The sequence below is a fragment of the Myodes glareolus genome, chromosome 9 (assembly GCF_982192425.1).
Source record: "Myodes glareolus chromosome 9, mMyoGla1.1, whole genome shotgun sequence".
Taxonomy (NCBI): domain Eukaryota; kingdom Metazoa; phylum Chordata; class Mammalia; order Rodentia; family Cricetidae; genus Myodes; species Myodes glareolus.
The window spans coordinates 25,876,530-25,895,934 of record NC_142034.1 but is presented as its reverse complement, the minus strand read 5'-3'; the positions used below and the strand labels follow the sequence as shown (position 1 = coordinate 25,895,934).

At 50.3% G+C, this 19,405-nt stretch overlaps 1 protein-coding gene across 2 annotated transcripts; it reads left to right on the top strand.

Moving 5' to 3' along the window:
* The first annotated feature begins 3,756 nt into the window (after positions 1 to 3,756).
* On the top strand, positions 3,757 to 14,778 carry Copz2 (coat protein complex I subunit zeta 2). 2 transcript variants are annotated; one of them, XM_087910049.1, is made up of 9 exons: positions 3,757 to 3,883; positions 4,528 to 4,602; positions 7,493 to 7,544; positions 8,040 to 8,131; positions 8,597 to 8,652; positions 9,477 to 9,554; positions 11,106 to 11,157; positions 11,817 to 11,855; positions 14,450 to 14,778. In XM_087910049.1, the coding sequence occupies exons 1-9, from the start codon at positions 3,782 to 3,784 to the stop codon at positions 14,495 to 14,497; spliced, it is 594 nt and encodes a 197-aa protein (XP_087766175.1). In that variant the 5' UTR covers positions 3,757 to 3,781; the 3' UTR covers positions 14,498 to 14,778. The 2 variants fall into 2 exon arrangements, with proteins under 2 accessions (XP_087766175.1, XP_048306602.3); XM_048450645.3 differs by having other exon boundaries at positions 7,463 to 7,544.
* The last annotated feature ends 4,627 nt before the right edge of the window (positions 14,779 to 19,405 follow it).

Below are 19,405 nucleotides of genomic sequence, written 5' to 3'. Positions count from 1 at the left end.
AGCTTCTAGCAACTTAGATCCCTACCATGCTGACTGTCAAATAAAGTCTCCTCGCTTTTCTGCCATTTTGCTTTTCTCTCTCCCCTCCCCTGCCACCCAAGAGATAGCCTTGGCAGTTGATCCCCAATAACTCTCTTTCTGCCCACAAAGCTGTCTAGTTTGGTAGCTTCTCTGTGCCACCAATCATAGTGGCCATGATCTGGGAGAACCCCAGGGACTCTGTAGAAGATTTGGAAGGGGCTGTCATCGATGAACATCCATTTTTCTTTTCCCTTCTTCTTCTTCTTCTTCTTCTTCTTCTTCTTCTTCTTCTTCTTCTTCTTCTTCTTCTTCTTCTTTTTCTTTTTGTTTTGTTTTGTTGTTTTGAGCTGAGAATGGAACTCAGGGCCTCCTCTTGCTAGTTAAGTGCTCTACCACTGAGCTAAATGCCCAGTCCGGGACAGCTCATTTAAATTTTTTATCTATGGGGTGTTTTTCCTGCATCCAGCTGTACACCATACTTGTAGGGCCCACAAAAGACAGACAAGAGCATTAGATCCCCTGGGACTGGAACTGCTGTGTGGGTGCTAGGCACTGAACCCTGGTCCTCTGGATGAAAACCCAGTGCTCTTAACCACTAAGCCATCTCTCTGAACCTAACATCTAATTCTTAGAAGGTTGAACTTGAAGGTTCTGAACTTACTGAACTTAAGATGTAAAGAGTTCCTAGTGATCACGGACTGGCAGCCACAGAGGGGGAGTTGGTGGAGTGCAGAGAATTTGGGGCTGTGGAGGTCCTTCCTAGATTTCCCTAATCCTCAGTTCTCACTCCCACTCTGCCTGGCTCCTCCCTCATTGCCCCCATGCAGCCAACCTAGCTCTCTCAGGCTCCTATCTCTCCAATTCTTCTGTCCCTTCTTTAGAAGAATGACCCTCCCAATGTGGGTACTGTAATGGTTTAAGTAAAAATGCTGCAGGTCCCCAAGTGGCTGCAGTGGGCAGCGGTCCCGAGACCATGCAGCAGGTCCCTGAAGTGGCGGCAGGCAGCAGGCAGTGGTTCCCGAGAGCAGCCAGTCCCAGGCAGGGACAGCCAGTTCCCAGAGTGACTGCAGTGGGCCATGAGGGGCAGCAAGTTCCAGGCAGGAAGCCGCATGGTGAGACACCTCATTGGGGGCAGCTAGTCCCACAAGGAAAGACAGACAAGACAGATGGGCATGTACAGGGAGCCTCGAGGCAGGCTAGAGACAGACACATGGATAAGCGCGCCATACAGAGTGAGGTTGGGTATTTATTTAGTGGGTTATGGGGGGGAAAAGGGAAAAGGGGAGAAGAGTGGGAGGGGGCGGGGGGGGAGAGAAACTGAGAGGGAGAAAGGGGAGAAGTGGGGAGAAGGGAGAGTGTCTGGAGAGACAGACATGGAAAGGGAAGAGGCTCAGGCTGGAAGCTGAAGGTCGGCTTGCAGACGGGGCCTGCGTGGCTTGTCTCTTAAAGGACAGAACAGACCATTACAGGTACTGTGTACCAAACACAGGCAAGGAAATGACCCGAAGAGCTTTTGGTACTGTTCTTTCATTGTTGTTCTTTTGTTTTGTTTTATTATTTCAAGACAGGGTTTCTCTATATAACAGCTTTGGCTGTCCTGGAACTTGCTTTGTAGACCAGGCTGGCATTGTACTCACAGAAATCCACCTGCCTTTGGTTCCCGAGTTCTGGGATTAAAGACATCTAGCTGGGGGTGGGGGGTGGGGGACACCACACACATTTGCAAACCAATTACTACAAATCTTATCTACTCACTCATCTCCTGTTTTGTTCAGTTTGCTCTTGTTTGAAACAGGATCTTGCTATGTAGCCCAGGCTGGCTTCAGCCTCACAATCCATCTGTATCAACCTCCAGTTGATACAGTGCTAGGATTGCAGGCCTTGCTAAAAATGATATTTAGAGATTGAGAAAGTCACAATGAAAGCAAGAGAGTGCTGAGCCAGACTGCCACAGGAGAGACCTATCAAATAAGACAGAGTGACTAGCAGAGGAGCCTTCTGATGAGGAATTTGCTATTGTTATTAATATTTTTTTTAGTTTTTTTTTTTGAGGCAGAGTTTCTCTGTGTAGCCCTGGTTGTCCTGGAACTCACTCTGTAGGTCAGGCTGGCCTCAAACGCAGAGATCCACCTGCCTTTGACCCCCAAGGACTGGGACTAAATGTGCCACCACATCCAGATAATAATAATAGCTATTATTATTATTAGATTACAAATATCAAGTTGTTAATTTCATTATTATTATTAGACAGATTCTTCCTATGCATCCCTAGCTGGCCTAGAACTTGCTATATAGATCAGGCTGGCCTCAAACTCATAGAGATACACCTGCTTCTATCTTTCAAATGTACCACTATACCTGGGAAAACATATTAATTTATTCATTTTTGTATGCGCCTGCTTGTCTGTATGTGCACCACTTGTATGCAGTACCTGTGGAAGCCAGAAGAGGGTGCCAGATTCCCTGGAACCTGAGTTAGAGGCAGTTGTGAGTCACATGATGTGGGGATGGGAACTGAACTTGGGTTTTCTGCAAGAGCAGCAAATACTCCTAATTCTTGAACCATTTCTCCAGTCCCCTTGATGAGGATATTTAAGAAGAAACTTTCAGGCCAGTAAGATGGCTCCGTGGGTAAAGGCACGGGAAGGGGGGGCACCAAGACTAACAACCAAAATCCAATCCCCAGGACCTAGAAAGTAGAAGGAGAGAACTAACTTCTGTGAGTTGTCCTCTGACCCCACATAAGTGTCTAAACTGGATGATAAAAGATAGATAGATAGATAGATAAATTTTTAAAAACAGAAAAGGTTTTGAAAGTTGGAAAGAGAAAGCCTGCTGTCTTCAGTGGGAGGAAGACCCGTGGGAACAATCTGAGATGAACGATTGTGACGCTCCACACTGAGGCCCTGAACGGCAAAATGGGGGAAACTTCTCCCGTCCAAAGCCTGGGGACTGTCCCACTCAATTTATTTTCCCAATTGGCATGAAAAAGGTCACACAAAGCCTGATTCTTCTCAACTGCTATGTCTGAGAACACCTACTTCTCACGCATGGCTTTTGACATACGGTGGGCGTGTTGGGTGTAAAAGGCACACCGATCAGATCAGCATTCTGAGCGCTTGGCCAAGCACCGCTCACCCCTTCACTGTGTGCGATTGTACTCTGGCCAGATTGTCCACAGGCTCAGGCTGGATTATGGGCATACACTACCTGCTTTATCCACCTCTGGGTCTTGAAAAATGTCTGGGGGAGGTGTCCCTCAGCCCATGGCTCTTTTCCTCAATTAGTATGAGAGGAAGAGAACTCTTCTCCACAGAGGGGGTGGCCACCTGGTCTTTCTGATAAGCTTTGTCCTGAGATCCAAAAAAGTGACTTGAAATATTTGTCCCAATGACATCCGGGCGTCCTGAAAAAAGTCTCACCTGTGATTCAGGTTGGCCCAGGGCAGCCACGTGGAGACCTCTATGAACCAAAGCTATAGGCCCCACTGCCCGGGGCCAGAAGAGGCCGTAAGAGGGAATAGTAGTTGGTTCTGGGTTACCTGAGAGACTTGGAGTCGCAGAAAGGGCCCCAGGGAGAAGAATGAGAAAAAAGCCAGGTGGGGAGAGGAGGTTCTGCAGAGTGGGGGTCAGGCAGAAAGCTCGCTCAGAGAGAGAGGACACACACAGAGGCCAGCCACGCAGGACTGAGCGGAGGGGCGGCGCCGCGGGGGGGACGGGCGCGGGGCGGGGCGGCGCTGTCATTGCGAGCAGCGAGCGGAATGCAGCGGCCGGAGGCCTGGCCACGTCCGCACCCGGGGGAGGGGGCCTCGGCCGCCCAAGCCGGGGGCGCAGCGCCGCCCACCCGAGCCACGGAACTGCGGGTACGGAGCATGGGGTGCTGGGTCCCCGGGCGGCAGGGTTGGGGTCGGGGGCAGCAGACTTGCCTCGGGCTCCTGAGCTGGGAACTTTGTGCCACCACTGCCCAGCCCCGGAGAGGGAGCCCGGGCCCGAGGAGGGGAGAAAAAGTTCGTTCTGGAGCGTGCTGGGCCTGAGTGGAGTGTCGCGGGACTGAAGTTCTGGAGGAACTCACAGCAGTGCTAGGGACTGACTGGGGTGGCGGGGTTGGGGGTGAGTTTCTGGCGGGACGAGGGAGGAGTGGGAGTGGCGAGGTGGTCTGGTTGGGCTCCCTTGCTCCAGGGTGATGGCCGCGCTTCTGGAGCTTGGGGTCAGCTGCACACAAGGAGGCTCGCTCGGCGCCGCTGTTCCCCGGGCCCAGGTTCTGTGATACACTCCGACTCGGGCTCTGGAGCAGTCAGTGCATGACAGAACTTGGGCCCGGTAGAACTTTCTGCACCCGCTCCTCGGACCTGCAGTGGAACATCTGCCTGGGAGTAGAGTGGGCACCGGAAATGGTCCATGTGGCACAGGGTTGGGCTGGAACCAGCTGTGGATTGGGGGGATCGCTGACTCCAGAGAGCCCACGCTATGGATCCACTTTGAGTCAGAGGTTCCTTTCCTGTGTCAGTTTCAGGAACCTTCTCTCTACACCATCAAGGCTGTCTTCATCCTAGATAATGATGGGCGAAGGCTGCTGGCCAAGGTAACCCCTCACCACAGAAACCCCGAAGACGGTGCCGGGTGCCACATGTCCAAGACAAGCGGTCCCCACCCAGCCCGTTTAACTCCTTTAGGAGAAACTGCTTTCTGGATGGCAGAGCAGCCCAGCCTAGGTTCTCTAGAAGTCACTCTATCCACGCTATGCCATAACAGTCTGACGGCTGGCTGGGAAGAGGGGCACCCCCTCTGTTTCTACTGTGTTTCCTGACATGGTTTCATGTCTTCTCATTGTCCTTGCTCTGGCCAGCTGCACCCCGGGGTGAGCGTGAGAAGCTCCATCAAAGGGATCAGTGGAGAGCTGAGCTGGGATCTAGTAGTCCCAGTCCCTATACTGGAGACAAGCAACCTGTGTGCTTTTGTATTTGAACTTGGTAAACACGAAGTGTTTAGGATGAGTATTTAGACTTAGGTGGTATTTGGGAGGCCCTGTTGTCCCGCGCTCCAGCTTCACAGATGCGGGAAATGAAGCGCAGAGAAACTAAACAGGTTGCCCGAGGTCACAGGGTTAGTGTCATAACTGACAGGCAGACTCGGGGTTTGGAGTTGAGGCTTTCACGGAATTCTCCTTCAGTTATCTGGCGTCCATCCTACATGGCCTGGGTGAGATGAGCTAAAGCTAAATTTGAAGCAAAGTCTCAGGGTGGGCCAGATGGCTCAGCGAATAAGGGCTCTTGTCATCGAGCCTACAGCTTGAGTTGGATCCTGAATTCACTCTGGAGGGAACAAGTTCCGTCAGGTTGTCCTTTGATTTCTCCATACTTGCCCCCTCACAAACACACAACTAAATAAATAACTGTTTTAAAAAAAGAGAACAAAAAAGAACTTTAGAAAGAAAAATGCCCTAAAACTCCTGCCACTGAAGGCCAGACAGTGGCACACACCTTTAATCCCAGCACTCGGGAGGCAGAGGTAAGCTGATCTCTATGAAGCTGAGGCTAGCCTGGTCTACAAGAGTGAGTTCCAGGATAGCCAGGGATACATAATGAGACCGGTCTCAAAAACAAAACCAATCCCAATAAATAAGTAGAGAGATAGATGATATTCCTGCCACTGATACAATTAACTGTGCAGAAATATAATCCTTTTATTTTGTTTTGTTTTCTTTTGTTTTGTTTTGTTTTGTTTTTTTGTGAACTAGGTTGTCCTTAAACTTGTCTTGCTTCTTCTGCCTCTGCCTCTTGAGTGCTGAGGTAGCAGGCAAGCATGTAACATCTTGCCCTAACTTTTTTGTTTGTCTGTTTTCTTTCCTTTCCTTTTCTTTCTTTCTTTCTTTCTTTCTTTCTTTCTTTCTTTTTTGTTTGTTTTGTTTTTTCAAGACAGGGTCTCTCTATGTAGCCCTAGCTTTCCTGGAACTCACTCTGTAGACCAGGCTAGACTCAAACTCGAAGATTCACTGGGGTTAAAGGGCACCACTTCAACTAGACCCCTAGATATTTTTGTTTGCTTATTTTGTTTTTTGAAGCAGGGACTCACACTATAACCAAGGATGGCTTGGAATTTACTGTGTGGCCCAGCCTAGCCTGGAAGTCACAGCGGTCCTACCTCAGCCTCCGAAATGCTAAGACTATTTGTGTTAGCCATACTTTTTTTTTTTTTTTGAGACAGGGTCTCATGTAGTCAAGGCTGGCCCAGAACTTCTGATCTTCCTATTTCTTCTTCCTTGGTGCTGGGATTCCAGGCATATGCTACTACACCCAGATAGAACATCTAAATTAGATAGTATAGTAAATACTAATAAATATAGTAATACTATATAATACTAATATTATACTAGTAAATATAGTAAAGCTTTTTCATTTGTTGGAGCTGAAACCAGTCTTCATAACATTCACCGTGGTAGGACCCAGCAGAGAATCTGCTAACTTAGTTGAAGTATTAACTACTGAAAATTCACATTCAGAAAATTGAGCTGAGCACACCTTGCTTTAGCAGATGGGCAGAGAAGGACTGGCGTTGCCAAAGCCTCTGGGGCCTCCTGCTAGAAGCTCCTATCCTTGTTATATGTTAAGAAATTGAGGATAAACCAGAAGTGGTGGCCCATGCCTTTCATCCCAACACTCAGGAGGTGGAGGCAGATGGATCTCTGTGAGTTCAAGGCCAACCTGACCTACAGACTCAGTTTCAGAAGAACCAGGGCTACACAGAAGAACCATGTCTCCCCCACCCAAAACAAAAGAATTAAAAATAAATAAAGAAAATGAGGCTAGCCTGGTCTACATATAGCAGGTCAGCTAGCTGGCACAATGAGACCCTGTTTTGAAAATAATTGAGACAGGCCCTGAGAATGTAGGTAGTGGAAAAGCATTTACTTGCCTAGCACGCATGAGGCCCTGGGTTCCATTCCCAGACCTCAAGAAAATGAAGGAAGGGAGGAAGAAAAGAAGGAAGAAAGGAGGGAAGAAAGGCTTGAGAAAAAGAAAGCAAGCTGGGATGTAGCTCAGTGGTGGAGCACTTTGCTAGCATGGGTGAAGTCCTGGTTTGCAAGCCCAGCTCTGCTGGAGGGAAGGAAGCAAAGGAGGAAGGAAGGGAAGGTGAGAGGGAGAAAGGGAGAAAAGGAAGAAGGAAGGAGAGAGAGAGAAAGGAGAGAGAGGAAGGAGGCAAGGGAGAGAGGGAGAAAATCAAACGAAGACTTCAAAGGCAGCCCCAATATTTCTCTACTTTGTTTTTGTTTGTTTGTTTGTTGCTTGGAATTTGTTTATGGGCAACTGGAAATAGAAAGGGGCTGGAGGGAGGTGACAAGGAGGTGCAGCTTAGCCAGCTCCAGCATTCCCTGCTAAGTCCCTTCCACGGCTGGAGCTGGCACCGTGCAAGGGCTATTGCCGTTCTCCTTCTCTTTCTCACAGTATTATGACGACACATTTCCCTCCTTGAAGGAGCAGATGGTTTTCGAGAAAAACGTCTTCAACAAGACCAGCCGTGCTGAAAGTAACGCCTGCCCTTCCTCCTCTGGAACTCCCAGATAACTGACCACCAGTGTCTGTCTTCTTCTCCGTCTGAACACATCTGTCCTTGCCGGCCTTCCACACCCACACCCCCATCTCCTCTGAGGCTCTTTGTCCTCTCCTCCCCAGCTGCATTCTGCTCCTTCCTTTCATCCAGGGGCCTTCACTCCCCATCACTCTCACCCGCACCCCTTCTCTTGGTTGAGGAGTCCAACTGTGCTGTGATCCCCCACACACACACTTGGATCTGGTCCCAGGGCCTTGCATGGGACGGAGGTCCACTGCAGGCTGGACGTGTTGACCACTCTACGGGAGGGATGGGACCAAGGACACAGATCATCCCCCTGGTAGTGGTTGTCTGTCTGGAGTTCCTTGGGAAAGGAAGTGGGAAGCAAAGGGAGAGGCAAGGGGAGTGGAGACCAGGCTAGCCCCAGGTTGGGGTCAGGGTGTGCCTATTTGAAAGCTTTCCTGCTTCTAGGTGAGATCGCATTTTTGGGGGGCATGACCATCGTCTACAAGAGCAGCATTGACCTCCTCCTGTATGTGGTGGGCTCTTCCTCCGAGAATGAGGTGAATCTAGAAGGCCGGGTGACAAAGGAGGGTCTGTCCTGGGGTGGAGGTGGGCTCTGGATGCTCCCGTTGCTATCCTTCCTTTAGGATCTGGGGGTGGAAGATCAGCCAGAACGGGTCTTTCTACAGTTGTACTACACATCCATAATGGTCCTTAGGTCCCTTGGGGACCAGAAATGGATCATCGCACCTTCTGTAGTGAGCTGTTAGTTCTTTCTAAACATATTTAGAGAAGGAGACACCCAGTATGCCTTCCAAGGGAGCACTCCAGTGTGCCCCAGTTCAAACCTAAGGGGAATTCCTCCCTCAAGTCAAAGTGCGACTAGCCTCCAGCCAAACCCTGTCTGAGAAGGGAGTGCTCCCACCCCCCCTCCCTGCGGGGCCCACACAGGGAGCTCAGAGGTCTGCTTTGGGCCTCTCAGCTTCAGCCCTTTTCTCTCCCTCCTCCCACACCCTCCTCCTCAGCTGATGCTCATGTCTGTTCTGGCCTGCCTGTTTGACTCTCTGAGCCACATCTTAAGGTACGTGAGATTCTCTGCACCCCAGGGCCGCAGCCCCCAGGCCTTTCTCTTTGACCCAGAGGCAAGGCTCTCCTGCCCTGCCATCTTCCTGGAGTCTCGGAGAACCGGAGTGGCTTCCTCCAAGGCCCCTGATGTCCCTGGTGTCCCAGGCAGAGCTGTGTGCAGGGGATGATCAGATATCAGATCTCAGGACACTGAGGTCACAGAACTCAAATCCGTACAAGTTTTAAGCACGGGGAGAGCAGGGAGAATGGGAGAGGGGGAGAAAGGGGGAGAGGAAAGTCTGGTTACAGAGCCCACACTGGCCTCCCACTCGGTCCTCCTTCCTCAGTCTCCTGCATGCTGGGTTTACAGGTGTGTACCGCCATGCCCCGCTATAAACAAGATTTCTAACTTTGAGCTCAGAGTCAGTTTGCCCATCCCCAATCAGTACTGATTACTTATGCCAGGACCATGGCCTAGAGTGTGGGTCACGGCCCCTTTCACAGGAGACCAGTGTCGGATGTGTACACTATGATTTGTAACAGGAGCAAATTGCAGTTATCAGGAAACAAAATAATCTTATGGTTGGGGGTCCCCACAACATGAGGAACTGTCTGGAAGAGTCGCAGCATTAGGAAGGTGGAGACCCACTGAGCCAACCAACCTATGATGGCCCTAACCTGCTCTGTGCTCAAGAGTCCCTGGCACCGGCTCTGCCCCCACTGCCCAGGCCTTGTTGGGAAGGGCTGTTAGAAGGATAGGAGCCACCTCACTTAGAGGAGCCACCTCCAGGTGGTTCCTCTTGGCCACCTGGAGGCTCAGGTGCTTGTGTCTGCCCACAGGAAGAGCGTGGAGAAACGCAGGCTGCTGGAGAACATGGACGGAGCCTTCTTGGTGCTGGATGAAATCGTAGATGGCGGGTGAGGAGGAGACAGAGAGAAGAGCTGTTGATACTCAGAATGACCTTTGTGGACTCAGTTCTGGGAGCACTCTAGTCCACAAAGCTCTCTGGCCAACTCATCCCCCCTTCTCCCACATATTCTTACCAGACCCCCAAACCTTCTTCCCTTATCATGATTAGCCAAAGTCAAGCCAAAATGGGGGTAGCCTGCTAGCCACCTGCAGTGGGCAGCTATACAGGTCGAGTTTGGGGAAATCCAGGTTGATCTCCAGGGCTGAGAAAGAAGATAGCCATCTGTCCCTTTTCGAAAGATCCTCAGCCAGCGTGTCCCCCACCAAGGCCAGCTGGATACTCGTGACACCGACTCTCCTTGAGTCTACTTTCCCCGTCACTAAAATGGGGCTAAAAGGAAGCTGTCACACACGACGGCGAGAGTCATACAGACGTGTATCAAGCCCATCGCTCTCATTGGTCATTTGGGGATTCTTTTTGTCTTTTTCCTCAGTAAATATTGCCTCTCATTAGTAAGCTGGCAGACTTACTACTAAGTAATAAGACTTACTGATAAGAAAAGTTGGTTAGCAGAATCCCGTGAAGAAGGGACAATAATCGGGGAAGAAAAGAGGTCTGATTCTGGGATAAATGGTAGCAGCAACTTCTCGAGTGTCTTCCCTCCCCTTGCCCTCTTGCCTCAATGCTGGAGGTGCAGCGATTATAGCATCGTTGAAACACCTGCCCTTTTTACAGAGGAAGAAACAGAGGCTCAGAGAGTCTAGTATCTTATCCAAGGACACACACCAAGGGCATTGGAAGGGTGAAGATCTAAAACCATGTGCATGAGATCTTTCAGAGGCTATGTTCTTTCCGTGGTACTGTACCACCCAACTTGAGGGCAGGGACCTCTGGGAGGTGGGGCCCTGAGACTGCCTCCCTCCCCCTTCTGTTTGTATTAACTGCCTGCTCTTGCTTCTATTGCTTGGTGGTGTGCTGATGGCTGGATTTTAAACATGAGAAGGTCTACTCGGCTCGACTGGGCTGTCCCTTTTTTAATTGTATTATTATTTGTTTTGGTTTTTTACATTTTTTGTTTGTTTGCTTGTTTTTGGTTTTTTGAGACAGGGTTTCTCTGTAGCTTTGAAGCCTGCCCTGGAACTAGCTCTTTTAACCCAGGCTGGCCTCGAACTCACAGAGATCTACCTGCCTCTGCCTCCTGAGTGTGTGTGCCACAGTGTGGAGGTCAGAGGATGGCTGCTCCAGATGTCATTTCCTTCCACCATGTGGGTTCTGGGGATCACGGTCAGGCTGTCAGGTTTGGTGGCAGTCACCTTTAACTGTTGTGCCATCTTATAGGCCCCTCAACTGAATATTTTCCCAGAGGTGATCTTGGAGGTGGACCAGAGGGAACAGAGCTGAGAGTCCCCCAGAGAGAGGGATGCATGTGACTCCAGGACCACCTGTGGGAAGGTTCCCCAGAGGAGAGACACTATAGGATATATTAAAAATCGGAAAGCGGCTTGTCGGAGGGGGATTGCATCACCGACCCACCTCCCAATTTTCTCTTATCTTGTAGTGTGATCCTGGAGAGTGACCCCCAGCAAGTGATCCAGAAAGTGAATTTTAGGGTAAGCCTTCCTGCACCCCACCCCTATCTTTTCCAGGCTGCCTTTCCTGTCCCCTCTCCGCTTGTCCTTCCTGGGTACCAGGCTGTCAGGGTTAAAGCTGGTGGGGGCCACTCAGGCTTCACACTGAGAGGCAGTTATTGGTGGCACCTGTGGGGCGTCTGTTGCTAAGAGAAAATCTTCCTGTTCGTTCCTCATAAAAACAAACAAATAAATAACAGCTCCTCCCCCACCCTCCAGTGAGAAGTTTGGATGGAGCAATAGCTGTGTCCTCCAAATGACTCCAGGAGGCAGCCCTGGGAACTGGGGATCCACCCCTCTGCTCTGGTTTGGTTTTCCCAGGCCTACAGCTCGATGATACCTCTCCCCAGCTTTAGCTCCCTTTACCAGCCTCCCCACAGTTTGGTTAAGGATGTAGCTCGGTGCTAGAAAGAGCGCTTGGCTGGCATGTGTGAGGCCCCGAGTTTAATCCCCAGCAATGGAGGTTGGGGTACCAGAAGTCCTGGCATCTAGATAACAGGCTGTAGGACCTCTGTCTGCTGAGCAGAGACAGAGGTGCCGTTCTGGGTCATGCTAACTGCTGCACCCCTCACCCTGCAAGCCATCACCTCTCTGACTCATCAAGTCCTCTCTTTCCTGATCGCAACTCTCCTTCCCCATAGACTGATGACGCTGGCCTAACAGAGCAGAGTGTGGCCCAGGTAAGCCCCATGCATCTGCCTCGGCCAGAAACAGGCCAGAGGACACAGAGAGCCCAGGGTTCCAGGGGAGACAGAGTTAAGAAACCAGAGATGTGGGACAGAAGGGATGAGCTGGTGACTGACTCGTGTGTGTGTGTGTGTGTGTGTGTGTGTGTGTGTGTGTGTGTCCTGGTTACTATCCACAGACTGGATCTCCAGGCTCACAGACTTCCTGCTAGTCAAGTCGAATGGCTTGACCTCAGTTCTGGCCCTCTGCAGGTCTGTCTGATCAGACTTACTATGTCCAAGGTGTTTCATTCCCTGGCATGAACTAGTTCTAATGCGGCAGTACTGTGAGATGAGCTTGTGGCACCGGTGGGGAGTGCCAGGTCCTACACTACTCTCCCCACCCTGTCTGCCCTCTGCTCCCCCATGTTTCCTCATTTTCTGCTGGGAAGGAATGTGGCTGCCTGGTGGTTTTCAGGGTGGAAGGAGGTTGGGAGAGAGTGGTTCACACCTGTAATCTCAGCACTCTGAAGGCGGAGGCCTGAGGATCTCAAATTCAAGGCGAGCCTGAACTACACAGTGAGTTCGGGCCTATAGCCAGGGTGGTAGCATGAGACTTTATCTAAAATAAAATAAAGAAATAAGCCAAGCTGGGCATGGTGGGTCACACCTATAATCCCAGCACTTGGGAGGTGGAGGCCGTAGGATCAGGAGTTCAAAGTCAAGTTTGAGCCCAGAGTGATTGCCATGTGTCTGAGAAATACAAAAATAAATAAGTAAGTAGTCCATTGAGACGTCTCAGCAAGTAAAGGCACTTGCCTTCGCCTGATGAGCTGCGATAGAGAGCTGACTCCTCACAAGGTGTTTGCTGACCTCTATAAAAGCACACTAAAGTAAACAAACGCAAGAAGCATTAAACATTCTAAAAGGGGGGTGTTGCTGAGCAGAGCAAACAAGAACGGGGAGAGCTAAAGAGACAGCTCAGTGGCTAAGAGCACTTGCTGCTCCTGCAGAGGTCTCCTTTTTTTTTTTTTTTTCTTTTTTTCTTCTGCTTTTAGAAGCAAGGTTTCTCTGTGTAACCCTGGCTGTCCTGGAACTTGCTCTGTAGTCCAGGCTGGCCTCAAACTCACAGCGATCCGCCTGCCTCTGCCTCTCAAGGGCTGGGATTAAAGTTGTGCACCACCACCGCCTGGTGACACACATACAATTTTTTTTTAAAGAAGAAGAGCACGAGCGGGGCCAGTGATGTAGAGTGCTTGCTGGCCACGGGCAGAGCCCTGGGCAGAGCCCTGGGCGAGCCCCTCACTTCCCAGCACCCGCACGGTGGCGCAGGCTTATCATTCCAGTGCCTCGGATTTGGATCAAAGAACGAACAAGACCCTGTTTCAAAATCAAAACCAACAATGATAACAAAAAGAAAATGCATTTATCTGAGTCATCCTACACTTTTACTTTACCAGCCAAAGTCGAAAGGCAAGTTACTCAGAGTCTCTAGGGCTCCAGAAGAATAGAATCTACCTCGTCTAGTTACGTGAATCAGATAGCAGCGAGTGATTAAGGGCCATGCTGCCAAGCCTGAGGACGTGAGGTCAATCCCCTCTGCCTCCCCACTGAGTAAAGGCATGGATCCCCGTGCTCGGCTCACAAGTTGTCCTGTTAGCTCCAGGTGTGCACTGTAGCATTCATTCACACACACACACACACACACACACACACACACACACACACACATTGATTGTAAAAAAAAAAAATGTTTCAAGGACCTAGATGAATCAGTTCATGGCTGGGAAGAGCCTAGAATGTTGTCTTACAGTCTCAGGAAACGACTTTCTATTTTTCTAAATGAGCGAAGAATACAGACTGGTGTGGTCTTGCTGTGCCGCTCAGGCTGGCCTTGAACTCATCATCATCCTCCTGCCTCATACTCCCAGGAGCTGAAATTACAGGCTCCACGCCTCTGCGTTAGTGGAAGTCTTAATTAAAAACAAAACTTATAGTGGTGGATATGAAACGAAATGTAGAGAAAGGGTTCTCTGGGAGAGATGGGAGGAGGTCCCTGTCCCCAGGAAAGGGGGAGACCGCAGGAAAGGGACTTATGTAGTATGGGAGTGACATTTTGCGGGGAGAAAGGAGACTTCATGCCTGGATGGAGTCTTGATACAGATAAGGACATACGTTGGACGGAGGGATTTTTTTCTTGACAATAGAATCCCACACATCGACAGCCGTTGCCCCATCAGCAAACAGGATGGGTTGCTAGGAACACATCCCAATATTCGTTAAGGTGCTGAATACCTGAGCACCGGCAAGGTTGAGGTTGAGCCCAGCCCCTGCCTGGTGATGGCACTTCTGTAGCCTGGCATGGATCGGGGAAGGCAGGGGCCACTGCCACACCCACACCCACACATGGACTGGCTTGGGTAGCAGCCAGTTCAGGTTTGGCTGCAGTTATCTGGGTTTGCCTGGTCTCCTTTAAACTAAGTAGTGGCAAGCTGCCGCCACCTAGTGGCCAGAGATGGAGAGGCGACCTCGGGCCTCATAGACCTACAGTAAAAGCATCATTGATTGACATTCTCACTATTTTTCCCAACATCCTTCCCTCCCGGCAGGTTCTTCAGTCAGCCAAGGAACAAATTAAATGGTCATTACTGAAATGAAGACCTTGGAGTCGAGGCTCTCTCTCCAGAGAACCTTTTTCCAGTCCCTGCAAAAGCCTTGTGACCTCAAGGCACAGGAGAGATCCCTCGGCCTTCTCAGGCCTCTCCCAGAGGTCTTCTGCCAGGGATTCCCAGAAACAAAAGTTTGGCCCCAGCTCTATTAACCCTGCTCTGTACCCTGGCCTGCCCCTGGGGCCATGGGAACCAGAAAAGTTTCCTTCCCTCGGACCTCGGTCACATTTTCAGCCCTAGGCCTTAATAAACTTTAATTTCTTGCCAAAGATCTCCTTTCTTGGCTTTGTGTGTGTGTGTGTGTGTGTGTGTGTGTGTGTTCAGAGAAGGGCTTCCGCGGTACATCTTTTCAGGTTTCCAGAGCTATTGTGTGGGCTATATCTGTGAATGGGGTCGTCAAGGCTGGGTTGGGTCAAGGGAAGTATTTAGCACAGGAGGGGTACAACTCTGGGAGCCTGGGGTTCCTTGTGTGGTTGAGCGACTAGATACGACAGTGTGTGGTGGTATTAGTAATAGTGACAGAATAATATCGTCTTCCAGGAAAGGGGAGTAAAGAGGGTACCCCCGTTTTGTGTTTGCAGTGCACACAGGATGGCTCCGCTAGGGATTCCTTGAATCATTTTTTCCATTACTAGCTTCCAGAAAGGAAGCGGAGTCGGGCTTACTTTGACAAACTTAGAAATAGTTTGGCTATTTTTCTTGGCGTGCCTGGGACCGCGGAATTTTATCTTGGCATGCATCCTGGGCACTAGAGTCCTATAAACTTGCTGGTTCTATCAGGATCCGCCTGCGTCCAGAGCATCTCTGAGGTTGCGAAGGATCGGGGGTCCAGAGAGGCGACAGAGGAGACAAGGGGACAACCCTCAAGGATGGAGATGAATAAACTTTCTGAGCATCCTGACCCCGCTTTACTATCCTAGTCCCAGTCTCTGCACTTTCTCCCGTTCTTTCTCCGACCCGTACGCTTTCCTGGTCGCGAACTTTTTCTAAGGTAGCGTGAGTAGTCTTCTTGGATCCCTCGAGGATTTGGGCTGTGGACTCCCAAGCCCCGCCCCAGCCCCCGCCCCAGCCCCCGCCCCTCACAGGAGCAAAGTGCTGCAGGAAGCTCCGCCCCCGCACAACATCCGTGGTCCTACAGCGCCACCTGGAGAGACCAACGGGCATGCCTCCGGGTCTAAGGCCTCGATTAACTCCTCCCCCGAAGTCGGATGGACCCTCCTCGCGCGTTTCTTGCAGGTCTCTGACAACAGCGACAGTGCGTTGCCCTAGCAACCAGCACGCGCGACTCCCCTCCCAACTCAGGGCTTTTTGCCAGCTTCTATAATAAAGATAGTGGTGAGCCTTGGATCTTAATAAAAACCTGTCCCTGCGGTTGTCACATCGGGCCAGGCGTGCGGGACAGGCCTGTAATCCCAGCCTTTGGCAGGCAGAGGCAGGAAATTCAAGGTCATTTTTACTACGCAATGAGTTTGAGACCAACCTAGGTTGCATGAGACACTATAGTAAACAAAACCAAAAAAAGCAGACCTAATATTTATACTGTATTTGACTCCATCTGTAATTAGTGAACTCGGCGACAGTAGGAATGTAAATCTTTTCATTATAAACACTAACTATACTGTCTTTCCCGAGTCACTGTGCACAGAACCCTGAGACGCAAAAGGGCAACCCTGGAGCGAGAGCGGGAAGATGGTGCAATTAAATCGGGGAGTTCAGGGGTCAGTGTGGTGACGGGAAAGAAGTTCTTCACAAATACTCAAATATTCTGCCACCCGTAGAGCTTGGCTCCAGCCATGGTCCCTAAGAGACCGCAGGCCTGAAGCAGTAAACTGCTTCCTGGCAACCTGGCATGGCCCTGCAATTTCTTTTTTGCGAGGACGGGAATGGGAAGCGTCAAGCAGGAACTAGGAGCTTCAGGCAAGCTGGTAATTCTTTGAACCACAAGATGCTGTCCATATTTTATTAAGGAGTACGCTGAGTCCCTGAAACTTTCAAGTATGCAACAACTTTCACAAAGTCACACTCTGTGGGGGACAGGAACGTCCTTACTACCCTAGAATATCTGAATTCTTTGCTCACACTTGGGCCATACAGGGTGCAGGACACACAAGCCTATAACCTTAGCTCTTGAGAGGTGGAAGCTGGAGAAGCAGAAGTTTTGAGATCAGCCTGGGCTACAGACGGGACGCCATCTTTAAAAGAACCCAAACCAAACACGGTCATGGGGTAAGGGCAACAAGAAAGTGTCCCTTCACTTGCTATGGCTAAAGACTCCCCTGATCACGTAGGGAAGGTTTGGCAAAGCAGCCGGAATGGGTAGCGCAGAGAGGGTTGCGCTGAGCTCCCGCAGTGTCGAGGACCCCAAGTCTGCAAGTCCAGCTATTGCATCTCTGGCCCTCTCTTGCTTTCTGCAGCCAAGCGGAGCCGCCAATACAGCAGGTCTGGCTGGCAGCCCCGCGCTTTGCCCGCAGCATCAGTTTCCCGAAATGATAGCCTCATCAGCTCTGTCAGCGGCAGAAGCCTGAGGGGTTTCGGGAAGGGCGTTCGTGGCTCTGAGCCAGGGCATACCTTCCCATGTCTGCCCATCCCAGCGTCTGTCCATCCCAGCGTCCCTTCTAGTGTAGCTCCGCCCCCGTCCCCCCACCCCCGTGCCCCAGGGGAAGACCCAGCAGCTTCCGAGTGTACTCGGGCCAGGAGCCTTAGGCCACCCCTTCTCCTGCCACTATTAGCATCAGAATAGATGGTCAGAAACTGAGACTTCAGGAATGACGGCCCAGCCAGAGGGCCCTGGAGAAACAAACTCCGGGACTTGATACAGGGGAAAGCCAGACACATTTAGACCCTGTCGGGATCTCAGGTGTCTGCGCCTAACTTCAACCCCCTTTATAATACTTGGAGTCAACTCAGCTCTACCCCACGCGCGCGCACGCGCGCGCGCACACACACACACACACACACACACACACACACACACCACACAACGGGGGGCTATGCTCCTCCTGCCTCCCTCCAATTGGCTGGCAGGTTGGCAGAGCATGTGGGATTGGTTCTCTGATGGGTGATGACTCCCTGATTTCTGATGACTGGACCACGGCAGTCTGGAGGAGTGGCAGGGAGACCGGGGCTTTTCTCAAGTCCTCACTGATTGGTGGAGGCGGAGCCAGCCAGGCCTAGGAGAGGGATGAGCAAATCAGCATTAGTCTGTTTGGAAGTTCCGACTTTCTTTGCTCTCAAGTCCGTTGAAACTCACTTGATGCTTGATGTGGTTTCTGGAGGGTTGGGGCTACCCTGGACTACATAGTAAGACAGTGCCTGTCTCAAAATAAGCGAACAAGAGAACTTTATTTATTGTGGGGAGAAATTAATTCTGAGCTCAGGGATCCTTCAACTCTGGAGCCTGGCAATGGGAGGAATGTACTGCGCACAACCCTACCGGCTTCTCTTTCTTTCCAACCTGGGTCTCATTCATTTCTTCGTTAGTTGACTCAATGTATTCGAATATTTAGGTGTCTGTGATGAACGGGGTACTGGGGAGGAACTAGGGGCACCAGTGGGACTGGGGTGGAGGGTCCAAAGGAAGTATTAGATTTGAGGGATATGTCAAGGTATAAATACCTTTTAAAAAATCCAATTCTGTTCTCTCTGAGTAGTGATGAGAATTCAGGTTCACCACATAACATGTGTGTTCTTTTTAGTAAGAATTTTCAACAAAAAAGTTAAACAAATAGTTGCCAAATTAGATTCTAGCATCACTTGCATGGTCTTCATCTTGTCCCAATCCTCTCCTTCATCTTAGATAGGACCCAAAGAAATGAGAGCTCTTGTTAGGGGTGTAGATTTTGTTTGTACACACACAGATGGCTGTAGTCCCTCCACACAGGCTGTTTGGGGAGAAATAAAAACTGTACTGATCATAATACTAAAGTAAAAATTATTTTGGAATTCATTTTTCCAACAGATATCTACTAACTGGCTGTTCTGTGCTGGGCAGGATTATTGAATAATGGAAGCGTCTTTTCTAAAAAAAAAAAAAAAGAAAGAAAGCTATTTTTCATCTTTTTGTTGTTGTTGTGTTATTTGAGACAGGATTTCTCTTTGTAGCCCTGGCTGGCTGTCCTGGAACTTGCTCTGTAAACAAGGCTAGCCCTAGCTGTCCTGGAACTAGTTCTGTAGACCAGGCTGACCTCAAACTCAGTGATCCATCTGCCTCTGCCTCTCGAGTGCTGGAATTAAAGATGTGTGCCACCACACCTAGCTTGTGTGTGTGTGTGTGTGTGTGTGTGTGTGTGTGTGTGTGTGTCTGTGTATGAGAATGCATGCCAGGTCATACCCAGACTGTGTGTGTATGTATGCTATGTGTAAGCATGCCTTCAGAGGCCAGAAGAGGGCATTTAACACCCTGGAGCTGAAGTTCCAGGAGATTATAAACTGTCAGATCGGGTGTTGGGAATCCAACTCTTGTCCTTTGGAAAAGCACCAGGGCTCATAACTGACGAGCCATCTAGCCAGCTCCTGACGGGAACTTTGAAAACAAATTAGAAGCACACTTTCCCGTCTAAGTAGACTCCGCCTTGACTGGGTAGGAAACCGTGCTGTCAGACAAGGCGTCTATAAACATTCAGAGCAGATCTCGCGTTACACGAGGACGGAAGACATCTGGGGAGGGAAACAGCCATGTGTTCGCCAGCTCTCCCGGCTCGAATTCTGGCTGCAGACCTCAACCCTATTTATTTTTATTTTAATGTGCGTTGGTGTTTTGCCTGCATGTGTATCTGTGTGAAGGTGCCGGATCTCCTGGAGCTGGAGTTACGGACAGTGGTGAGCTGGCATGTGGATGCTGAGAATTGAACTCCGGGTCCTCTGGAAGAGTAGTCAAGTGCTCCTAACCGCTTGAGC

What these genes read in the sequence shown, in the direction of transcription:
- Copz2 (XM_048450645.3), top strand. Translation starts at nt 3,782, where the DNA reads ATGCAGCGGCCGGAGGCCTGGCCACGTCCGCACCCGGGGGAGGGGGCC. An exon ending in GCTCTTCCTCCGAGAATGAG is followed by an intron (nt 8,132 to 8,596) that starts GTGAATCTAGAA and finishes CCTCCTCCTCAG; the next exon opens with CTGATGCTCATGTCTGTTCT. An exon ending in CAGAGCAGAGTGTGGCCCAG is followed by an intron (nt 11,856 to 14,449) that starts GTAAGCCCCATG and finishes CCCTCCCGGCAG; the next exon opens with GTTCTTCAGTCAGCCAAGGA.